Source organism: Microcaecilia unicolor, chromosome 1, assembly GCF_901765095.1.
Source record: "Microcaecilia unicolor chromosome 1, aMicUni1.1, whole genome shotgun sequence".
Lineage (NCBI taxonomy): Eukaryota > Metazoa > Chordata > Amphibia > Gymnophiona > Siphonopidae > Microcaecilia > Microcaecilia unicolor.
The window spans coordinates 503694734-503708304 of record NC_044031.1 but is presented as its reverse complement, the minus strand read 5'-3'; the positions used below and the strand labels follow the sequence as shown (position 1 = coordinate 503708304).

Genomic DNA, 13571 nt, shown 5'->3' with positions numbered 1-13571 from the left:
TTCCACCTGGTGGTTGTAGACTCTAATGAAAAGTATTGGATTTGTGTCCTGCGCTGCAAGATTATTGTTTTGAATTATTTCTGTTTTTGTATCCAACTAGTTCCTATCAGTGATCTCTATAATATGGGCAAGTGTTTAATAATTATTATCACATCAATTCTATATTTGGCTCCTTAATTTGTGGATGCTAATTTGGCTGCAAGGCCAAATTACATGCACAACTTAGTTGATTAACAAGCCAATAATTGCTGATAATTGGTACTTAACAACCAATTAGTGGCAGTAATTGGCTTTTATGTGCACAACTTTCTAGGTGTATTCTATTACGTGGTGTATGTAAATTCTAATGTAAACTGTCGAAAAGTAGGCATGGCCATGGGCGGGTTGTGGGCGTTTCAAAAAACTATGCTTACTATTATAGAATACACCTGATGTGTGCATAACTTAGGTACAGGTATTTAGGCCTAGTTTTAGGTGGCCTAAATGAGTGCGCCCAAATTTTAGTTACAAGAATATTGTGTGTGCATATTCTATAAGCTATACCTAACTTTAGATGTAGTTTATAGAATCACACTAGCTGTGTGGTTTTATGGCGCCAAATTTTGTTTTAGCTTTCTTTGATCTTGTGACCAGAAGCAGTTGTTTCGTGAGAGTATCTCTCCGTTTGACATTGCACGAAGGGATAACACGGTGGCGCAGCATATTGCTTCCAGCCCACAGCCGTATGTTTTCTGCTACACTTCGTGAACCCTGATGCAGGCGCTGTGCGCCGAAACACGGACCGTGTTAGGTCCATTCTAGGATTGTTTCATCTATACATTCAATTAAAATTCTTATCTCCTTTTTTTGAAGGCTCCTGGTACTTTTTGTTTTGCTGTTTGGACTTTTTGTTTGTACTTTGCTCCCTCTCTTTGCTATACCGCCGAATTTTAAGGCACCATATATAGAATTTCCCCCTATCTTTGTTTCTTTTTCTTGCTTAAATTTTTTACTTTTCATTATGTATGCTTATTGTGTATATATATTTTGAAATTTAAAAAAAAAAGAAAAAAAAAGAAAAAGAAATGTCCAGAATCCATCTCCATCACTAAATTTGGTCAAGTTTTCAGCAAGCAGAAGGAATGAGTGAGAATCTACTAGTACCAAAAGGAAAGGAAGCAACAGAACTGTGAAGGAAGAAGAACTAGATCAGCAAATCAAGAAAAACAAATGGCAAATGAAAACATGCAGAGGAAAATACAAAGTGTTCTATAGGAACCATTCATTGATGAAATCTAAGGTTGAGTGAATGATAGTTGCAGCTCAGGACAGCAGATTACAGATAAGATGGGTTACAGCAAACACAGAAAAGACGGATACTACAGACAGTCTGTAGATTCTGTAACAAAGAACTGGAAATAGTCACTCATCTCATAGCTGGCTGCGAAGTTCTGATGGCAGAAAATTCTTATGCAAAAATGAACAAGGTGGTATTTCTCTTCCATCCAGAGAATTATGGAGAATGAAGAAGTTATAATCATATGGGACATCCCTATTCTGACTGATAATAAGCTAGATGCGAGGAATCCGGAGATAGCAGTAAGAGAAAAACACTAGAATGGCATTGATCATAGAGCTGTCAGTCCCAAGTGATTACTCTTTGAATAGAATAAAGAGAGAAAAGATCAAGTATCAAGAAATGCAGTCCAAAACCAAAGACACAGAAATATTTCCCATTGTTTTGGGTGCCACATGCCTCATTAATAAGAATTTCCAAGCATCCTTGGATAGGATGCCTATACAGGTTACAGTACATCTAACTCCAGAAGGAAGCTCTCTTTGCACAATGCAAGTACTATAGCGAGTATTAACAGTAAATTTGAGATAATGAGACCATACTTTATATTCCCAAGCTCGGTACTGAGGTTCATTACTGTCATAGTGTGTGCAAAACTAACCCATTTGGAGACATTGCCACCAAGATACCTTCAAACCCAGGACACCTGACGATTTGCCCATGCAGTCAAACGTTCAGCTCCTTTAGACAGCAGACAGGTATTCATGGTACAACACACAATCAGTAGACAATGTCCATGGCCACATGAGAACTATATATATCATTAGGGGCAATCATCAGCGTCACTATGATGCACAGCACAATTAAATGTCCATATGGGCCCCTTATGTGGCAATCCTCATGAAACCATGTTGGCAGCTGTCAAAAGTAATCCGTGACACATATACCATGCCCATGGCTAGGATATGGAGGTGCTAGATCACGGTTCTCAACCCAGTCCTGAGGAGACATCTATCTATCTAGTCAGGTTTTCAGGATATCCACAATGAATATACAGGAGATAAATTACATGCACTACCTCCATTCTATGCAAATCTATCTCCTGCATATTCATTATGGATATCCTGAAAACCTGACTGGCTAGGTGTGTCCTGGGGAAATGGATTGAGAACACATATGCTAGACCAAGGTATATGTATATAACCCATCCTTCCTAGGCAGCTGCCTAGTATAGTTCAGAGTGGTGGGAAAGGGGAACATGCTCTTATCTGTAGTTCAGGGACAGAGCCAGGACTAGGATTTACTCTAGAAGGCTGAGCAAGTGGCATCAGACTTTACATTCATAGTCCAATTAATAACCAAGTCCACATAAAGTCTTGTTTCTGAACCACAAACTTTTACTGTTTTAGGGCTGCATTTTGATAAACATTTTCATCTCAATTAATTGTGCGATTAAATATATGTTTTTCTTTTCCCCCATTCCAGCTCCTTGTGGCTCTGGGCAAGTCACTTAACCCTCCATTGCCCAGAGTCACAAGGAGCTGGAATGGGGGAAAACAAAACAAATCATACCTTTAATCGCATGATTAATTGTGATTATAAATTTTAATTGAAATGCAGCCCTAAAAAGAATTAAAGAATGAAAGTACTGAAAACATAAGAAATACAAAATACAAATTGAAAAATTACAAATTAAAGAATCTAAAACAGCAAGCAGTGTAGCTATAAACAGCCTTACAGTTTTCACAGCCTACTTCAGAAAATCAAGTCTAGTTCCTTTAACTGATAAGGTAACAGATGCAGGTAATTTAACATATGGCCAACTATATACAATCTTATCTTTCCCTTAGCAGCATACACAATTTGTTATACTTCCTTACTCCTTACACTTTCAGACCAGCTCAGTAGATGGATAGAGGGTCACACAAATATATAGTTCTTGACATGCTGTTCTCAATAAACAGAAGATCAATGTTATCAGTGCTGACACAACCCTAATTCAAGTTCCTCTCTATAAATAGTTGTACTATATATCTACTCAGTCTTCAACAACTGTTATAAACATAACAAATCTTTATTTAACCAATCTTTTACATATAAATAACATATGTCATCTAAAACACCCCCAATATACGTCCATTCATTCAATCCATTCAACCATATATACAAACCATAAAACCTATTACAACAACATGAATAACTACAAATGATCCTAGTACCCCAAAGGTATTTATGAGTACTGTCTTACAATACCTCCTATACAGTTATCTGTGCTGAAGACAGATAGCAAACACTTACAGCTTTGCAGGCAGCTTGAAGACAAACTCAGTGGCTTTGCAAGGATGATATCTGAAATGGACTCCTTCTCCCTTCTCTTGACTGCAGGGGTATAGAGGTTCCCCTTACCGCCACACTACCCAAGCCAGCAACTTCTCTGGTTGTGATGCTTGTCTCTGGTCCATAAATCCTTGCTCTATAAGCAAGTGCCTTGGTAATGCTAATCCGTGAAAATACAGCAGTGCAATCCCCTGTTAGTTTGGGGATTACTGGAGGAGTAAATCCCTGTAAAGAGTCAATGGGGGGAGTGACCAGAAGAAGAGGCTTACCGCTCACTATTCCGGGAATACTGCCGGCCCAATGCAGCCGCCAGTGGTAGTCCTGCCCCAAGAGCGCCATTTCTGGGGGAAAAAGAAAACCCCCGGAAATGGCTTGCGCAGCAATAACCCGGCAGTAATCAGACAGGTTACTGCTGGGTTAGTGTGGGAGCCCTTATCGCCACGGTAAGGGCTCCCTGCTGCATGACCACGTGGTAAGAGTTCTCTTACCACATGGCCATGTATGTCTGGGGACTTTTTTTGCCCACTGTAGTAAAAAGGGCCTGGGTGTGCGGGAAAAACAGCCCCTGCCACTAGCACATGGCCCTTTTTCCCACAGCTTGGTAAAAGGACCCTTAAAATCCTAGGAATATCAGCGGAGAGCCCCACCTATGTGATTTAACCAGTCAGGAGCCATTTCTGATCAGTTAAATCACTTTGGATATCGACCCTAATATGCTTATGTTTAAGATTCTTGATATACTGCCTTTCTGTGGTACAAGCACAGAAGTTTAAATATTACATACATCAATGGGCTCACTCGGGGATTATCAAATCAGGTCAGCAACACCAGTTGTCTCAGCACCCTCACCACATCCCTCACTCTCTTACCTATGGTTCCTCCAACATGGAGACAACCACCAGCATCTTGAAAAATTTCTCACTCTGAATTGCTACTTCCTCCTCCTTTCACAGCTCCAATGGTTGTTGCCTTTGTGGGGAGCTGCCAGTTCCTTTCCATCAGCACTCTTGGCGAAACTCATTCCGGAGAGAGTAATGTGACCTTGAGGTAAGACAGCACCCACTACAGCGTGCGTGACTCCCCCACTATGACCATTTTCAGAGCTTCTTCATGGATAACAAATGCACTGGTCAGTCCAGGAGGGACACAATGGAGGCTTGGAAGGAAGAACCTGTACCCTCTCTTTGAGCTTTACCTTCTTCATAAGTGCAGCCTATTTCTCCAAGCCTCTTGGATGCTGCAACACATGTCACAGTCCTGCAGCCATTTAGCCTCCCACTCCTACCTCTGCCCTCTCCCCACTCACCCACCCAGAGTTTCAAAAAAGTTTTTTTAATGAGAGAGACAACATAAGCAAAAGATTCAATTACAAGAAATCCAAATTTTGTGAGATTAATGCATAGCATTCTTTAGGTCTAATAAGGTCTCATTTATGTGATGAGAGTCTAAAAGCAAATGGAATTGGCACACAAACCAATTGAATACAAGTAAATTAAACCCCATTATGCTTCTAAAAATAATATTCATACGAGTTTCTAATATTGTTTATGTAAGGTGCTTGAATGTTGTGTGCACATTAAAAATGTCACATACATAGATGAATGCTCTGATGCTTATTTGCCACTGGAAGCAAACTGCAAGCAGCCATGCCCTCTCCATATTAAGCTCTGTCTTCCACATTACTAAGCCTGCAAGTAAAACTCTCAAAACAGATCCAACTAGAACTAACAGTGTTAATCAAAAAGGCCAATCACATCGGAAAGAGACTGCTAGAATATACCACAAACCATAAGAAGCATCACAAATCTCCTCCAATTCAGAAAAGAAATGAAAACCTACCTCTTCAAAAAATTCTACAGTGAATCACAAAGATATTGTCGTCTTCCTTTCATATCTACCTCTTCAAAAACTGTGAGGGTCTTTTACTAAAGGTTCGCTCGAATTATTTGCAGAAGGGCCCACAGGAATAAAATGGGCCCTGCTGCAGATAACTCAAGCTAATCTTTAGTAAAAGACTTTCTATATGAATAAACATCACCAAAACTCTACAACTGAACACAAAAGCTACCACTATCTTTTCCTCATCAATCTATCTCTTCAAAAACTCTATGAATAACCACACAAACTATAGATGCCTTCTCCAAATTGCACAACACTATTGTAACTCCACCAAAATGTAAATTGTAAGCCACTTTGAACCGATATTTGTTTTTGGATAATAGTGGGATACAAGAATGCATAAATTATACGGCCATATGGTGGTGATAAAAACAGAATATACTATACATGTCTCAAAAATATATTTAAAATAAGCAGAGTGGTGCAGAAATACTAAAGCATGTTTTTGTTTTTTTTCCTTTTTTGTTAATGAGAAAATTGGTTAGCACAGTTGGCACATAGTGCTTACGAGTCCCTTTTAACTAATGATTTCCTCTGACACAACTTCAGCATCTGGCAATTCCAAACTGGAAGAGGCAGGTTTGCTTTGTGTGACTAATGGATATTTCTTGTTAACCATAACTAAGCCAGTCCTGACTAGAAGCTTTGTGCATCTTTTTCCTTTTCTCTCGCACTGATAGAACACCAGAAGGAAACTAAGAAATTGAAATGTGACATTTCAAATTGGGGAATCTTGACAATGACTGAAACTCATGAGTCTCCAACAGAGGCATTTTCTGTTATAGGTCAGTGTGATGAAAAATATTAGATGCTATTGGCTATTACTGTGCAGTACTGGGTTTAATGCCTTTGTTGAAAGGGCCACTGCAGCACAAATTCCCCTTTTAGGGTCCTATTTGTGAAAGCACAGTAAGCCTAATGTAGGTGTGTTAAGCATACTGCAGGTGCTTTAAGCAGTGGCGTGGCCACAGGTGGGCCTGGGATCAGGCCCACCCAACAGTAGCACACGTATTAGCGGTAGCAGGTGGGGATCCCAAGCTCCGCCAGCTGAAGACTTCCCCCTGATGGTAATGAAAACACTATTCTCAATGCTACCAGCACCTGCGCATGCTCAGTTTTCAGCGCGTGCCTGCTGCAAACTGCTAAGGTGGAAAGAAGCGTTTTCCCGCTCATAATTTAGGAGCATAAATTTAGGAGCATAAAGTTTAGGATTGTAAATTTAGGAGCATAACATTTATAGAGTAAGGGCTGTAAGTGCATTGGTGCTGTCACTCCACTTACCATGTGGTAAAGGTTTCTCCTGTGTGGTAGCTCTGTCTGGGCAGATGGTAGGAATGCTCCAAAAATTATCGCACAGGCTTTGCAGTAACCATGTGGTAAGTGCAAATCATTATCCCACTTAGGACCTCTTATCAAGCCACCACTTAGGGCCTCTTATCAAGCCACGCTAGCAGATCCCACGCAGCAAAGGTGACAAAGCTCATTCAAAGTGAATGGGCTTTGTTGGCATTACCGCACTGGGGACCGCCAGTGTAGTTCGATAAAAGAGGCACTTAATTAAAGGGCCTCTAAGACTTTTCTTTCATTCAGTTTTTATAAAGATTTGATAAATCAGACTCTAGATCTTGGATTTGTTTAGCTAAGGTTTCAACAGTAAGCTGAACGTAGCCCTATCTCGACGTTTTGGCTGAAATTGAGAATCAAAACAGTATGGGGGGAGTTCTCTACTCAGTTGGTAATATGATAGCAATACCACTATTGCTGAACCAGAAAACTAAAATGTAAGCTAAAAATGTTATAGCTTTGTTTATTGCTGCTTGAGCCCCAAAGTTTCTTTGAGATTTTCCATTTACAAATGGTTTGCTTTAGCACACAGCTGACTGGGTGGATATGACTTTCCATTTGCTATGATTAAATATCTTGCCGCCACTGTGTAATTAACTGGAAGAACTCAGTCTCACCCAAGAGAGCTTCAGAGATGGATGGATCAGGTACTTACAGCTATCCTCTTCTTCCGTGAAAATACTGATCACGTAACAGGCATACACAAAACCGATCAGCTGTGTGGAGACAAGAAAAAATATTAGATGGTGAATTATTGTTGATGTTTTCTAAACAGAGGTTATGACAGATACTTATTAACAGTATTCAGTTTTATCTATTTGTTGGGTTGCATATATCCTAAAGAGAGAATAACATCTTTTTAAACCATTTGCTGGTCTAATGCAAAGTACAATATCCAACGGCCTCCCTCTTCTATCCTTTCCACTTCCCCCCCCCCCCCCCCCCCAGCCTACTAATGCCACCAGCTAATGTGGAATGATTTTGTACTTTTAGAGATAATAAAATTTATTTTAACATTTATTCTTTATCTGTCATCATTTGCTATGGGGCCCTTTTACAAAAGCTTAGGGGTCCTTTTACAAAGTTGTGGTAAAAAGTGGCCTGCGGTAGTGTGGGCGTGTCTTTTTGGCACATGCTGGGCCACTTTTTACCGCAGCTGGGAAAAAGCCATTGTTTAATGGGCTGAGAAATAGGCGTGCGCAAAAAATTAAAACTAGTGCGTTCCTATTTACGGCCTGAGCCCTTACCACCAGTCATTGAGCTAGCGGTAAGGGCTCAAGCAGGGCCACGCTGCTTACTGCCGGGACCCCCCCCCCCCCCCCCGCAGTAGAAAATAGAAAAATATTTTCTACCGTGGCAGTCAGCATGTGCTAAACTCAAAATTATCGCCGGGCTCACGCGCTAACCCGGCTGTATTGTCAATTTGACACATGCTACCCACATATTAGCCCTCCTACAGCTTTATAAAAGGGCCCCTTAGCGTGCACTAACAGAATTAGTGCATGCTAAATGCTAAAGGTATAAAATGCATGTCTTAGCATTTAGCACACTAACATTTCGTAAAAGGGCCCCTATTGTATAATGTAAACATCAAAGAGTATTTAAACATCCTGTAAAATCTGAATCACTTTTAAAGCATGCAAACTGGTGGAACCATCTACCTGCAAGAGGGATACTATGACATTTTTCTAGCAACTATCTATAAGAGAAAAAAGAACAGTATTTTATTGTTACCCAAACATATTTGGAAAACTGGAGATAATGAAGTAAGCAGAATCCCTAGGGTTACATAGATTATCAGTACCAGAGTCAGAATTATTGTTTGTTCTGTTTTTGCGTATTTGCCCTTTTCTGCTTTTTTCTCATCCCACCTGGTAGCCTGTGGTTAGCTACCTGACTGGCATTGCTGAGGCCACACCTTTCTATTAGTGTTGTATTTCAATTAAAATTTTAATTGTGATTAATCATGTGATTAAAGGTATGCTATTTATTTATTTTCCCACTGCAGCTCCTTGTCACTCTAGGTAAGTCACTTAACCCTCCATTGCCAGAGTCAGAAGGAGCTGCACTGGGGAAAAAAAAACATACCTTGAATTGTGCAATTAATCACTATTACAAATTTTAATCAAAATGCAGCCTTAAAAAATTTGAAGAAAAATAAAACAATGAAAGGATAAGAAATGCAAAATATAAATTGAAAAATTACAAATTAAAGAATCTAAAATAGCATGCAGAGTAGCTATAAACAGCCTTACAATTTTCATAGCCTGCTTCAAAAGAGCAAGCCTACTTTCTATCCAAGCTCTGCCCACTTTTGCACAACCAGAGGTGACATTGGCAGCTTTGGGGTTTAAGCTTTGTTTGCAAAGATGGTGACCGAGGAGCAGGTCCTGCTCTTTGGGGCATCTATGTGTGGTGGCCATGGTTACTTTGCTTATTTGCGTTTGGTTCACCTTGTGCATCTTGTTATTTTTGGGTTCTGCTTGGCTGTCCTTCATGGATCCTGTTGCTGTTCCTGTTATCATTGGACACGGATTTACTCCTTTTCATACTCCTTGGCAGTTTAGAGTGGTAAAGAACCTTATCTGCTGTACTCCTTCATCAACCTCTGAGAGACATCTTAAACCTAATTATCTTTCTTCTGCCAACTAGTTGATTAAGCTTGGGCTCCTGAATGTTCAATCGCTAAGAAAAAAACACTTTACTAATGGGAACTTATTTCAGAGCACAACTGAAACCTGGCTAAAATCAGAAAAGTATTATCTCATTCATTCTCTGTCCTCAGGACTTTCTTATTTTGCTAAATTTCAATTGGGATTATAGCAGGGTGGTGCCACCTTCCTGTTTCAACAATCTTTATCAGAAGTAGAAATTACAGCTTTAAGTTTGTCTTAAACTGAACTATTATTCCTCTGCTTGGATCTGTCAGAACCCATCTATTTTCTGCTGGTTTATTGTCCTTATCTATATCTTTGCTAGACTGGATTAAGTTGCAAAGTTTTTAGAGGTTTCTTCATGTTTTCCTAAATTAATTGTGTTTGGAAATATAAATATTTGACATGACTTAATTTCTTCATCCTATGGACTCCTTAGGTTTTCTTCAGTTAGTTCAAATCTCTACCCATTCTAGGGTACACAAGCTAGGCTTGCTATTATTATTAGGATATAAAGAATCCATGTCCTTGGCCTTAGCCTCTTCAAAAGGCAGGTTTATAAGGCTGAATGGACCTGGTGTAGACTAAAAATCCTAGGTTCTTCCGATTTGCAGGGCCAAACAGTGTAGCTTGCTTGATACTATTAAATAATCCAAGATGACTTGCTTTTCTAAACTTATTGGGACATGTCCTGGTCCTTCTAAGAAACCGTACAATCTTGTCTCTAATTTGACCACTTCTGCTGTAGTCTCTTCCAAGACTTCTTCTAATGCTTAAACCATAACTCAGTTTTTTGTACATAAGATTTAATTTCTTACTCAGTCTTTCACTGATCTAAATTACAGTAATTCCCTTCCTGATTCACAGCTATCTTTCCCTTTAACTTTCCCTTCTGAGCTCTGGACCTTCTTTAGCAGGATCTTCCATTTCTAAAAATCCAACATTATCTCTGGTATATCTGCTGCAATGTCTTTTCTGAATCCTATACTGACTTACCTTATCAAGCATATATCTTATAAATGCTAGCCTATTGAATAACTATTTTCCTAAATGTTCTATTTTCCTAAATGTTGGAAGGCTGCTGTTGTCCATCCTTTATTGAAGAAGACTAATCTAGATCCCTTAACTCCTGCAAATTAATCACCTATTTTTAATACACCATTTATTTCTAAAATCCTAGAAAGGACTGTTCTTTTGCATTTCTCACCAAGACTAATGACTTTCACCCAGCACTTCTGGTTTCAGGAACATCATAGCATGGAAAGTTGTCTGTTATGTTTTGTACAGTAACATTAAGCATTTCCTGGATTCTAGTAACTAGTATTAGAATCATCTTGCTTGATCTATCTTCAGCATGTGACTAGGTGAATCACCAGATACTACTTACCAGGTTGTTTGATCTTGGGATCAGAAGTACTGTTCCTAACTAGTTTGCCTCCTTCTTGGCTGAATGCACATTTAAACTATACATTAATTCCTGCTTTTATACCCAACAGTATTCTCAGTGGCAAAGATAGTCTGTGCTGGAACCGCTGCTTTTTAACATATTTATAAATGATCTAGAGATGGGAATAACTAGTGAGGTAATTAAATTTGCTGATGACACAAACTTATTCAAAGTAGTAGTAGTAGTAGTAGTAGTATTCAAAGTTGTTAAATTGCAAGAGGACCTTACAAGACTGGGAGACTGAGCATCCAAATGGCAGATGACATTTAAAGTGAGCAAGTTCAAAGTGATACATGTGGGAAAGAGGAACTTGAACTATAGCTACGTGATGCAAAGTTCCACGTTTGGAGTCACCAACCAGGAAAAGGATCGAGGTGACATCGTTGATGATACGTTGAAACCCTCTGCTCAGTATGCAGCAGCAGCAGCTAAGAAAGCAATGTTAGGAATTATTAGGAAAGGGGATTTTTATTCATGCTGGGAACCATGGTTACTGCCTACTGGTCCTATTGGCAGCTGTGAACTTGCACAGTTAGGTACCATGTGCCAACTCAATGTGCAGTCCATGGTCTTAGGCCCAAAATGGATGCGCACTGATTTTTATTTTGCCGCACGTCCATTTTCAGCAAAAAAAAAGGTCTTTTTTTGCAGGCGCACTGAAAAATGGACCTGCGCACATCCAATACATGCGCCTATACCAGAGCAGGCCATTTTTCAGCAAGCCTTAGTAAAAGGGTCCCTGAGTCTCATTCCAACTGCTTAGCACACCAATAATATACAGGTTCCTAAATCTTGCCTATTTCCTATGATTTGCCATATTATGAGGTTCCAGCCGCTAGGGACAGGGTACCCCCCCCCCCCCTCCCCGGACACACACATACACAATAAGATAGTTAATCTTTGTTAGGCAATTTAATCTTTTTTTCTAACACTGTTGCTTTCCCATTAATATAAATTTTAAAATGCCAGATTTTATAGTGAACCATCAAATGTGCACTGCATTACAGATGAGGAGGAAGAGGAAGGTTCTAGCAGACTCAAAACTAGATAAGAAAACGAAACAAGTAGGAGTGGAGGATGGTAAGTCCCTGTGCTGAACAGATTACATTGTAAATAGAAGGTAAGAGCAACAAAGATAAAAATGAGGAAGCAAGTACCAGTGCTTGTTGTGAAAAAATAAGCCTTTTGACCTTGGGCTCTACATGAGGGATAGTTAAGGCATCTCTCTCTCTCTCTCTCTCCACTGGCACAGCTACAGGTGGGCCTGGGCCCACCCACTTTGGACTCAGGCAGTGGCATACCAAGGGGGGGGGCGGTGGGGGCGGTCCGCCCCGGGTGCACGCCACTGGGGGGGTGCCGCAGCGCGCGCCTGTCAGCTGAGTTCGCTGACTTCGCTAACTTTGCTGCAGCTCCCTCTGCCCCGGAACAGGTTACTTCCTGTTCCGGCCGGGGCAGAGGGAGCTGCAGCGAAGTTAGCGAAGTCAGCGAAGTCAGCGAAGTCAGCTGACAGGCGTGCGCCACGGCACCCCCCTCCAGCGGTGTGCACCCGGGGGGGTGTCATTTCGCCAGGGGGGGGCGCCGCATCGGCGATTCGCCCCGGGTGTCATGCCGGCTAGGATCGCCACTGGACTCAGGCCACCAAAATTCTATACGTCTTATTATGGCTAGTGGGGATCCCCAAGTCCTATCAGCTGCAGAGGACCTCTAGCGGTACAAACAGCTTCCTTTCCTACTTGCTCCAGCTGGTGGCACTGTGTATGCGCTGCCGTTGTGCTGGTCTCCCCCTATTGCACAAACTCAGTTTTCTCGCATGTGCAAAACCCGAGTATGTACGAAGGGGAAGGACAGCAGCAGCAGCATGTGCGCAGTGCTGCTGACTGGAGCAAGAAGCAGAGGGAGCTGTTCTTGCCTCCAGAGAACGTCTGCAGCTAGTGGGGCTTGGAGATCCCCAGCAGCTCAGGAATTTAATGTTTTTTGGTTGGTTCCTAGGGAGGAGGGAGGTATATTATTGATATTATTGAACTTATTGATCTACCAACAAGAAACTTGATAGAAACAGCGAGATCGTACTTAATCCTCCACTATCCCAGATGCAAGAGCTTGAAATACAAATCTGCCTACGCCACCAGCTTCTCCTTCATAGGCACCCAACTTTGGAACTCGCTGTCAAAGGACCTGAAACTCGAGAACAATTACCTAAACTTCAGGAAACACCTAAACCCACACCTGTTTAAGAAGTTCTTCCTCGCCAGTTCTGACTAATTTCAAACAACCAAAACACGCCAACATATACCTCAGAACTGGAAAACAACGAAGCACACATCACTTTCACAAATTTCTACCCACTCCTCCACAATAACTGTAAACACAGTCTACGATAATGTAAACCCCATCCCCCTGGGACTCGCAGCATAAAGACTGTGTCCCAGGATACCAGATGTTAATATTTGTACTCGAACCGAGTGTTTAAGATCACACCGCCGAGAGTGGGGGAAGGGTGTACATTTAACTCAAGTTCCACTCTCACACACACAAGGTACGGGAGTAAAAGTTGAATCAATTTCAGTTTTTTTCTTTACTTTATAAAATCAAATATAAGCATTCAAGTTTTACT

At 40.8% G+C, this 13571-nt stretch overlaps 1 protein-coding gene across 1 annotated transcript in view; it reads right to left on the bottom strand.

The window, feature by feature from the left end:
• NKAIN3 (sodium/potassium transporting ATPase interacting 3) overlaps window positions 1-13571 on the bottom strand; it is an 829211-nt gene that overhangs the window by 75672 nt on the left and 739968 nt on the right. Inside the window, exon 5 of the mRNA XM_030214894.1 lies at window positions 7512-7572. Within this exon, the coding sequence (XP_030070754.1) occupies window positions 7512-7572 (61 nt within the window). The remainder of the gene's footprint in view (window positions 1-7511; window positions 7573-13571) is intronic.